The 11,595-nt window shown below is 33.8% G+C and overlaps 1 protein-coding gene and 1 long non-coding RNA gene across 3 annotated transcripts; one reads left to right on the forward strand and one right to left on the reverse strand.

The window, feature by feature from the left end:
- The first annotated feature begins 1,619 nt into the window (after positions 1–1,619).
- On the forward strand, positions 1,620–6,722 carry LOC109799370 (uncharacterized). 2 transcript variants are annotated; one of them, XR_002239866.3, is made up of 6 exons: positions 1,620–2,211; positions 3,706–3,937; positions 4,052–4,527; positions 4,704–4,764; positions 5,981–6,081; positions 6,169–6,722. It is a non-coding gene; the product is annotated as an uncharacterized LOC109799370 (long non-coding RNA). The 2 variants fall into 2 exon arrangements; XR_002239865.3 differs by having other exon boundaries at positions 5,981–6,722.
- Positions 6,723–11,085: 4,363 nt separating this feature from the next.
- On the reverse strand, positions 11,086–11,595 carry LOC145956049 (uncharacterized). Its single transcript, XM_083071606.1, has one exon. The coding sequence runs from the start codon at positions 11,593–11,595 to the stop codon at positions 11,086–11,088; it is 510 nt and encodes a 169-aa protein (XP_082927732.1).

Raw genomic sequence — 11,595 nt, forward strand, 5'->3', positions numbered from 1 at the left:
GAGTGAGATTTCCGATAGGAGCTGTAACCATGAGTAGGATGGTATCATCCCTGCCAATTTGAAAAACGCCCTGGGTCAAAGCAAATATTTCATGCATTGACATGAGAAACTTATGAAAATATTAAAACAACAAAGCAAATTCAGTAATTCACATATTTTCTTTTGAATTAATGACAATCATTTGCTTGTATTTCCACGTCAGGAGTATAGGAAGTGACACTCAATATTTTCCTAGTCAAAGAAACACAACACATAAGTTTATTAAAAGCATAAAGAATAGAAGCTTACCCTCCATTGCTTGAGATACTAGGTTATAATAGTTAACTACGTTCAAGAATCTTTGGTGTTAATAATAGGTGGATCTAGAACAATTTTATATAGATCCTCATAGAACAAGTAGCTGACTTGATAGTTATTACCTATTCCAGTTAGACATAAGGCCTGTATGCTCAGGGAGTTGTTGGTGCTTGCTCCGGGCAGCCATGGATCAATCTTTTCTTTGTTCCTCTTTCTTCTTATTTGGAACATTTTGCCATCATTAATCCTTCCCTCGTTTCCTCTTCCTTTTGCTCAGAAATATCAGCTTTACACACAAACACATCAACTTTCAGTGTTTTGCTCAACAATTTTCCTGATAATATTATTTTCCATAATGTATTAGTTGTATAAATATGCATCTACTATTGCAAATTTTCTTCAAAGCTTATGTTTTGAAGCATCTCAAGCATGTAATTAAACACTGAACTACAATTTTGGTGCAAATAATGGCAAGTTTTTTAAAAATAGATTTTGCCAAAAAGATAGAATGTGTGGACATTTCTTGTTTTATTGCAACATATTCAACTTTGCAAACAATTTTCAGTACATTAATGCATTTCTCAATTGAAGTGGGATGGACACATTCCATATATATGAGATTCGGTTTCCATCCTGCGAACACAAACAAAATATGTAGAAACTTTTATATCTATTTTAGGAATCAGTGGTAAAGTACGGATATTTGTCGAGACATAAATCAGAACATTGCTTAATATATACTTACTTTTTTGCTACCATAAAATTGTATAATGTTTGTCTAGCAGGTTAGAAGTTGTGTCTCCTGAGAAGGGGAAAAAATATAAGCAGAATATGGCATTTGAATAGCATGAAAAGAAAGATTCATGATCATGAATTAATTATACTTGGGCTGCTGTAGTGGAGTTTCACCCCTGGAATGTATTTGATTTCCATAATATTTGTGGTTTAGTAGTCAATTAAAATGGTAAAGATCAAAGACCATACCCATCATGCATCCTTCATACTTCTTGAGTTCTTGTTTCTAATCAAAATAACTTGCTAGGACTAACAAATAATATATTATGTCTGTATTACTTATATTAGTCTGTATAAATATGTTAAAAAGTGTCTTATAATGTGAATATAAAACTCAAATTTACACAATGTAGGAAGTTAATAAGAGCCACCTGGCAGCCAATCAGTTTAATTTTGATAATTCTGTTTTAATTTTGATAATTCTGTTAGGATTTCCAAAATTTACGTTATTGTTTTAGTTAGTTGGTGCAATGCACCTCTATAAATAATTAGCTCTAAATCAAGCTTAGGGGTTTTTTTTTTTTTTTTCTTCTGAAATTCTTCTTGTAATCTTCTCTCAATTCAATATACAATTCTTCGGATTCATCTTTTGAAATCCCTAAAGTTCGTAAGTTCTTTGAATAATCTCTATTCCTAGAACTATCGTCATCAGTGGTATCAGCTTGGACCTTCCATCGGCAGTTATGGCAGAAGCAACTCGTCTGCAAACAACGATGCGTGAACAAGAGGAGAGGTTGGAAAACAAGATCGTATCGAAACTCGAAATGCGCATAATTGAGATTACATCTTCAATTCGGCAAGCAATTGATGCATCAGTGGATCAGCGAATCTTGGAAACTTTACAGAAGAACACAGATTCAGATAGTGATGCTACAAGACGAGGTACTATTCGCAGAGGAGCACGTCATTCGAATTCCAATTATTCTTGTGGAACGCGTTTGGCGTGAATCGATTTTCCGCGCTTTGGCGGTGATGCAATTCAAGAGTGGATTTATCAATGTGAAACGTATTTCGCGATTGACAGCACTCCTGAGGATTTTCGAGTGAAATTGGTTGTAATTCACTTTGAAGGGAAGCCACTACAGTGGCATACTTCCTTTGTTAAAACTCTTCCAGGAGGTAATCTTCCTAATTGGACTGAATTTACAAACATACTAATAGATCGCTTTGGTGAAATAGATGACGATCCAATGTCGGAACTTACGAAATTAAGGCAGAAAGGATTTGTGGTGGAGTACCATGATCAATTTGATGTAATAACTTCTAGATTAAACCTAAGTGATACACACTTGTTAAGCTGTTTTTTAGGAGGCTTAAAAAAAGATATTCAAATGACAGTCAAAATGTTTCAGCCCAAAGATTTAAGAAAGGCATTCCAGTTGGCTAAATTGTATGAATCAGCTTCTAGATCAAACATCCCGACCAAAACCCCTCCTAAATTCCAGAATACACAAACTAATACAAAAGTCATTTTACCTACACCTAAACCTATATACAAGCCTACTGATTCACAGATTACCCTAAACACAAACCAAAGACAACCTACTAAGAAACTCACACCTGCTTTTATGACTGAGAGGTTTGTTATTTTTGTGATGAACCATATAGCTCTACACATGTGTGTCAACTTGAGATTCATGTTCTAGAGGTGAGTGATACTGAGGAGGAAATACAAAAAATTTCATTCTCCAATGTATTAATAATATAATATTCATTATCTAACACATGAAGTTCCCTTTTATTTTTGATTTGTTGAATAACAAACTGAAAATAACTGAAATTACAGGCCAGATTATATAAGCAGTCGAGATACAGAAACTTCTGGCTCACATTTTGCTGATATCTGTTGTGTATGACTCACAGAATCAAATTAATTTTGAAATGAAAAATTGATGTAGTATATACACTACTAAATCTACAGAGAATCAACACATTATCAAAGGCAACATGTGGGATCTTCTAAAATGAATTGAGCAAAGAATGTTGCTTATGGCCTTCTAGCTTGGAAGAAGAAATAACAATATACTTATTAAGTATGAAACATAGATAAGCTCTTCAATATAATGATTCCCTGAAAAAATGTTACTCGTCAATGTCAATGTATTTTATAAGGTTATTTCATACACAATTCCACAATAATGAGATATTGTCTGCTCTCACGGTTTTATTTTTGGTTATCAAACAAAAAGTCTCTCAATCATTGGAATATGTGTGTACTTTATACTGATACCACTGATGGATTTTTTATATGATATTTGCCTAAGGGATATTTTATAAGATTATTTCACATAAAATTCTACAATGATAAGATATTGTCCGCTTTGGGCCTAAGTCATGACGGTTTTGCTTTTCGATATCACCCAAAAGGCCTCTCACAGTTTTGGAGTATGTGTCTACTTTATAAACTGTTATTTTTTCTTTTATTTTATTGATGTGAGACTTGTTTGTATTCCAACAATCACTCATTGGTGGTTGATTCTTTTTATTACACTGTCTACCAGTACTGTAGTGTAATTCTGTGTACTTTGTTCAATGTACTATTATTCAGTTGACTGAGATCAGAGTGAAATTCAAGACTGTGGGAAGCTGATTTTTGTTTTTTATATATGATAGATTAGCTTGGAGAAACTGCACCTTCCCATGGATCTGAAATCAACTTTAAACAAGAGCTAAACGTAATGGAGCTTTTTATGTAACTGACATGACAGTGACATTTTCTCAATGGGTTAGTTTTTAATTGGAAGACTTTTCACTGGGTACAACACGAAGGATGAAATGTCAGTCCAGCTACATAGGATGATTTCAGCTTACCTCTTTTTACCAGTCTTTCAGGTGTGCTTGTCAGGTATATACAGACAGATAATTAAAAAATGCTGCATACCCTTTAGTGGCTAGCCATTTCAAATTCTCTGCCCATCATATCTGAGGTTTTTCCTTTTCCATTAATATTGTGTTGTAGGAAAAATTAATATATTGCTCTGTGGGGGGGAGGTTGTCACTTATATGTTTGACGCAAGGATGAATTTAGGTGGAGGAATGTTTTTGAAAGATATATCACAATATGTGGATGTTGGATTTCTCATTCTTCTTTAATCCCTAAATTTCTACAAGGTTGGTCAATGTTTGAAATGCCTGATGTGGCCAATACATGTTTAGAATGGAATACATTACACATTACTGATTTGCACTTGACGCGAATGTTATGAATGGGAAAAAACAAGAAGAAAGAAAGGATACATTCAAAGGTTTTTTATGCACATGGTCAAAGTGTGGAAGGGTTCCATGATGTTACTTAGAGACAAATAGCAAACTTCCATAAGAAAAAGCTTGACCACATGTGGTACAGGATTTTCATTGTACGGAGTGAGTTTTGGTTAGTCATTTTGAATCCAAACAAGGATTCGAGAAGTTTGAAGTATGCTTGATGAATGATGGGTAAGGGCTTTGATCTTTACTATCTTAATGGAACTAGTACATCACATATATTTTTAGAAGTCAAATAAATTTCAAGGATGAAAGTCCACTACACTAGCTTGAGTCTTATTTATCCGTGATCATTAAATTTCATACTATTCAAATATAATTTTCTTATTTTTCTCTTTTCTCCTCAGGAAACACTAATTCTAACTAGCTGGACATTCCAATGTTTTACAACTTTATGCTAGCAAAACGGTAAGCATTAACCAATGTTCTGATTTATGACTTGGCAAACATATATAGTTTACCATTTATTCTTAAAACAATTATAAATATTTCTATAAAAAAAAATTGTGTATTGCAGGATGAAGACTGAATGTCCCATACATGGAATGTGTCCATAATGCTTCAATTTAGAAACACATTAATGTACTGATTCTTTAACAATATTTTTGTAATTGATTACAATCAGTCTGCTGGAATAAAACCAGACATCTGAGATTTAATTCGTAACCCTTAGGCCTTTAGCCACGACTTGGCCAGCTGGAATAGGTAATGACTATTAAGATCACCAATACGTTAAAGCTTCTTATTCTATGAGCATTCTTCTAAAATTGATAAAGATTTAGATCTTCCTATTAATACCAATGATCCATGAACCAACTTAACAATCAAACATTAGATTATTTGAAATAATAAAAAGTAGGTGTATAATTACTGTTGCTGTCTTGTATCTCAAGGGAAATTGCCAAAATATAGCTTCAACAGAGAGAGAAAAAATAAGACAATGTAGTTTTCTTCTTAATCTTATATTTTATTTTTCCTCCCATCCCTTACGTCAATTATGTAACCTATGTGAATCTTGTATGATTTAAAACACAAAAATAACAATAACAATTGACAGAAAATAGTAAAAAAGGGTTATAGGTAGGAGATTGTAGTCTATCTAAGAAGGAAAGTCCTAATTTCAATGCATCAAGCTTATCGTTCTCTATGCTGATTCAGGCGATTAGCTTTGTTCTTACTCTTATATGTTTCTTATTTTTCTTTAGATTAGGCTCAGAGTTCTGTGTTTTATTAATTTGAAAAGGAGTTGGTCTGTATAAATATATCCTATCTATGAGGTGCATGTTTGTTTTGCTTATGAGCATCAGAATGAAGCTTGATCCTGAAGTTAATGTCCATATCCTAATCTCTTTTAAATTTTGATCCGATCCTGAGAAGAGTGCTTTGTTTGTTTTAAGCTGCAATATAGAATTGGTGCCTAAGCTTCAAGTGTTCATGCATTAAACCAACTTTGTTTCTACTTCTTTCACTTTAAGAAAATATAGGTGTGTATGTCACTTCCTATCTCCTTACGTGGGGAATACAGCCAATAAACTGTCATTGATTCAAAACAAAAGCTGTAAATTACTAAGTTTGCGTTGGTTGTTATCATATTTTCATAAATTGCTCGTGTCAATGCATGCAGTGTTTGCTTTCACCCAGGGCTTTGTTCAAATTGACAGTGTCAGGGATGATCCCAGCCTATTTCTGGTTACACTTAAAGCTCCTATTGACCATATCACCCAGGTATGCTGATACATAGTTGAAAAATGTTGCCATGCCTCTAACTACTGCTTGTTATAACTTCTCTGCTACTAACATTTGAAGTTTTAGTTTTTTGCTGAATACTGTGCAGCAGGAAACAACCAATTTACTGTGTCATGTGCATCCCTAATGTGTAAAGGGTGTGACTTCCATTACACTGCACTGTTTGCTCCGAGTCTTGACACCAGTGATTAAAATGAGAATGAACTGGAAGAAAGGGAATCAACAATTCGCATAGCTCTTGATGCTTAAGATCATAGAGGAGGTGGTGGTTTCATCATTGTATAGAGTTCATTATGGCAAGTCATTTTGGATCTAGATAAGCCAAGGTGGTTGACAGATTCATTGGGATTGGTGAGATTGCTCTATCAGATCTAAATTGCAATCAAGTACATTCTTGGGGTGAAACTCCAACACAAAGACCCAGGCTCACAATTTTGAGAGTTTGGTTTTCTGCAACAGGAAATGTAAAAATCATTGGTCAGGAATGTCAAAACAAAGAAGAGATGATTTTTCATGTTTTACTTGGTGTTGTGCAACAAGGCACTTAGTTAGGGGTCAATTGTCTAAATTTTCTTCACTACCTTTACCATTTAATAGTGTGGAATAAGGTATCTTTATCACTCTCTTCAATTTTGTCATGACCTTGTTCATGGAAACAAATCGGAAAGTTGAGTGTAGCTCAGAGTTTCAATTCTTATGAAAAAAGTAAGGTCTCTTTTTCTCTTCACACATAACAAAAAGTGATAATGTTCTAATAATGATGGCTAACAATGGAAACTTCTTCCAATTTTCCTTCCTCTTCTTTAAGTTTCCATATTCTAACTACTAGCCCAACACCATTAATAATAACCCACTAGGAACTAGATGGCATATCCAAAACTGTTACAAAAATTAGAAAACTGAAAAGCTATGTATTTATTACCAATTTGGTGCAGCAAGAGTCATTTCGTTATTATATATTTTCTCTTCCTCCAGCGAAAGCAACAGAGATATCACTCTTTGTACTAAACCTGCTAATTTGTTCCTTAGTTTTTCTATGATTTTGTCTGTATGGCTTCCAAGCAAGAACACAATCTCTCTTTGAGGCTTTTGGTGAACAAAGAAACTGTGGTTCAATCTGAAGCAAGTGGAGACTTGATAGACATTTTGTTCAATTTTCTCATCCTTCCATTGGACAACTATCATATTTTGTCAAAGAAGCAGGAGCACGATTAAGCAAAAGAAATTGGTTGCATTTACATATGGTGTTTTTGTTAAGGAGCGAACCATGTACTTGATCTTTGATGATATAAGGGTGCTACAAAGCTCTCCTAGTAATTCAGTTCAGAAACTTGTCCTACTTGGCTACAAAAATTTCCACAAGCTGACAGAAAAATCCCTAAATGTTGGTGATGAAAAAGAAATACAGAATGATAGGAAGAGTGGAGAGCAAGACAAGTACTTAGTGGGCATTCAATTTTTCAATCACGTTTTTTTTCATATCAGTAAGCTACAAATACAACATCTTCTGATATTACAAGCTTACGATTCAAAATGAATGCATTGTTGACTTAGTTGTACTACCCACTTTTGCCTACTGCATATTTATCAAAAACATACTCCAAATCACTTATTTTTCACCTAAAACAGATTGTTGTCAAAGAAGTACATACAACAGATTTTGTATTCAAAAAATCAAGAAAATTCTCAAAGTCTAACACTCCTCCTTGAGATTTTTCTTGAGCACTCCAAGTCTTGATCTTAGTATTTCAAATTGACCATTGGAGAGGGCTTTGGTCATGATATCTACAATCTGTTCCTCAGAGCTGCAATGCTCCAACCTGATTTCTTTTGATTTCTCTACTTCTCTAATGGCATGAAACTTCACATTAATGTGCTTTGTTATTCCATGTTGGACAGGATTTTTAGCAATAGAAATAGCATATTTGTTATCCACCCAAATGATAGTAGCTTCATCTTGAATCTGCCCCACATCTAATAAAATCTTTCTCAACCAAATAGCCTGATTGGCAGCAGTTGTAGTTGAAATATACTTAGCTTCAACTAATGATTGGGCCACAACATTCTGTTTCTTTGAATTCCAAGAAAAAATAAAACTGTCAAATGAAAACACATATTCAGAGGTGCTTTTAGAATCATCAATACTTTCTGCCCAATCATTATTTACATATCCTTGAAGTTCTCCACTTTCATTTTTTAAGAAATACAAACCATAATCAGTTGTACTTCTTATATATCTCAAAAATCTTTTTGCTGCACCAAAGTGGACTAGACTTGGAGAATGCATGAATCTGGAAAGCAAATTTGCAGCAAACATTAAATATGGTTTGGTTACTGTAAGATACAACAAACTTCCAATTATACTTCTATAAACAAAAGCATCTGCACTATTTTCACCATCATTCTTTGAAAAATTTTCATTTACAACCAATGGAGTAGTAACAGGCTTGCATTTACCCATGTGAAACTTCTTCAATATCTCCAAAGCATATTTTCTTTGTGAAATGAATATTCCATCATTTTGCTGAGAAATCTCCATTCCAAGAAAGTATTTCATTTCACCCAAGTTAGTCATTTCAAATTCTTTCATCATGTCCTTCTTAAATTGGTTTAAGGAATTTGATTCATTTCCTATAACTAATAAATCATCAACATACAAAGACACAATAAGTTGCACTTCATTGTTTGACTTCTTCACATACAAGGTGGCTTCATTTTCACTTCTTTGAAATTCTTTTTGCAGAAGATAACCATCAATTCTACTATACCAGGCTCTTGGTGCTTGTTTTAATCCATAAAGAGCTTTATGAAGCTTATAAACTTTATCTTCACTTCCTGGAACCTGAAAACCTTCAAGTTGATCAACATATGTCTTCATCAAGCAATCCATTTAGAAAAGCTAATTTTACATCAAAATGATAAATTTTCCAGCCAAGCTTTGCTGCCAAAGAGATCAGTAATCTGATTGTATCATATCTTGCAACAGGTGCAAAAGTATCAGAAAAATCAACTCCATATTGTTGGAAGTAACCTTTTACCACTAATCTAGCCTTAAGTTTGTTTACAGAACTATCAGGATTGAGTTTAGTTCTATAGACCCACTTAACACCAATCACTTTTTTATTACCTGGCCTATCAACAAGTTCCCAAGTTTTATTTTTCTCAATCATCTTTATCTCCTCCTTCATGGCAGCTCTCCAACTTTCAAATTTAGTAGCTTCTTCATACCTTGTAGGCTCCAATGCAGCAACATTACATCTTGCATAAATATCCTTCAAGGTTCTTGTACTTCTCACTGGAAATTCAGTGTCACTATCATAGTTCTCTTCATCATCTTCAGAATCTTGCTCTTGTAGAGTGTCTTCATCAAATAGCCCTTTATTTAAGCCTTCTACTTGATGTTTCTTCCAATTCCATTTTGAAAACTCATCAAATTTTATATCTCTGCTAATAATAATTTTTTTTGTCTCCAAGTTGCATGCTCGATATCCTTTGGAGTTAATACTGTACCCCCAAAAAATACTAAATTCACACTTATGATCAAGTTTATCTCTTTTCAAATCTGGAACATGAGTGTAACACGCACAACCAAATATTTTTAAATGCTCCAATGAAGGCTTCCTTCCACACCATGCTTCATAGGGTGTTTTACCTTTCAATGCTTTGATAGGCAATAAATTCAGTAAGTAAACTGAGGTATTTACCGCCTCAGCCCAAAAGGTCTTAGGAAGATCCTTCTCAAAGAGCAAACACTGAGTCATCTCCATCATTGTTCAGTTCTTTCTTTCACTCACTCCATTTTGTTGAGGAATGTAAGACACAGTGAATTAATGTTGTATTCCAGCTTGATCACAAAACTTTTTAAATTCTCGTATTGTGTATACTTAGTTCCATTGTCAGATCTAAGTTTTTTAATTTGATAACTAGCTTCATTCTCAATCTAAATCTTAAACTTCTAAAATGCAGCAAACACATGATTTTTGTTTTAGAAAAAACACCCAACTCATTCCTGTAAAATTATCTATAAATAGTAAAAAAATATTTTCTACCATTTAAAGATGCTATGCTCATTGGACCACACACACCAGTATGGATAAGTAGTAATTTTTCAATAGCTCTCCAGCTTGCTACTATAGGGAATGACAGTCTACATTGTTTTCCAAATTGACATGCATCACAAACATCAACATCATCTTTTATGGAAGGTAAGTTTTGAATTAAGCCATTTGAGTTGATTTGCTTCAAGGTGGAGTAACTAAAATAACCAAGTCTTTTGTGCCATAAAACATAATCATCTACTGAACTTGGAAATGCATGCATAATAGGTTGCTTCCATTATATAGGAAAACTCTTATCTCTCATTTTGATAGACATTAGCTCACACCTAGAAGGATCAAATATGGTGTTTAAAATGCAAAGTATAATTCTTTTCAAGCATTTGTCCCAAACTTAGAAGATTTTGATTTATCTCAAGTACGTATAAAACATCTTAAATATATTTAGTACATGAAGAAGTTTCTACAACAATAACTCCTTTGCCTTTAACTTCAACACTTTCTCCATTGCCAACTGTGACTTTTGAGAAGTGAGACTGATCCAACTACTTGAAAATACTTGCATCATTAGTCATGTGATTTGTGCATCCACTATTTATAAGCCACACCTCCTTGCTCCTATTTGCTAAATAAAAAGAAGCAACAAATAAATGTTCTTTATTTTGTTCTTCATGCTCAAAAACTTGGGCTTGTTGTCCGTATTGCTTTGCTTTGCTTTTGCACACTTTCTCCACATGACCAAGTTGGTTGCATGCTCTGCATTTGACTCCTGGTCTAAATCAACAAAAATTTTCTTTATGATTCTTCTTCTTATAGTAAGAGCGAGGTGGATACTTGTCTTTCCAATTTCCTCCTCTGTTGCTTTCTTGTTTTTTTTTCTTTTCCTTTCTTCCTACTAAATGGTTTTTTTCCCACAACTACTGCTGCCTTAAAATTTGCCTTTGGTATTAACCACAAAAGCACCTTCAACATTTTCTTTCATCCTCAAGGATCTTCTTTGTTCAGTGGCTTGTAGAGCATTTACAAGTTTTGAAATTGATATATGAGAATAATCCTTATTTTCTTCGAGAGAATAGATTTTTGACTCAAACCTCTCCGGAAGACATACTAATATTTTCTCCACAACTCGTTGATCACTAAGCTCTTCACCCAATAATTTGATTTGTGTAACCACTTTAGAAAGCTTGTCAACAAACTCCTTCATTGTTTCAGCATCCTTCATTTTGATAGATTCAAATTCTCTTCTCAAATTTAGCACCTTCATCCTCCTTTTTCTTTCACTACCTTGGAACTCCTCCTTGAGTTTGTCCCAAGCCTCTTTTGTTGTATCAAGATTCAAAATCTTGATAAAAACATCGTTATGAACAGCCGCTTGTATGATAGCAAGTGCTCTAGCTTCTTTAGCCACTTCATCACTGTGAAATCTTACTTGAGCCAT

Source organism: Cajanus cajan, chromosome 3 (assembly GCF_000230855.2).
Source record: "Cajanus cajan strain Asha chromosome 3, NIPB_CcT2T_4, whole genome shotgun sequence".
Classification (NCBI taxonomy): domain Eukaryota; kingdom Viridiplantae; phylum Streptophyta; class Magnoliopsida; order Fabales; family Fabaceae; genus Cajanus; species Cajanus cajan.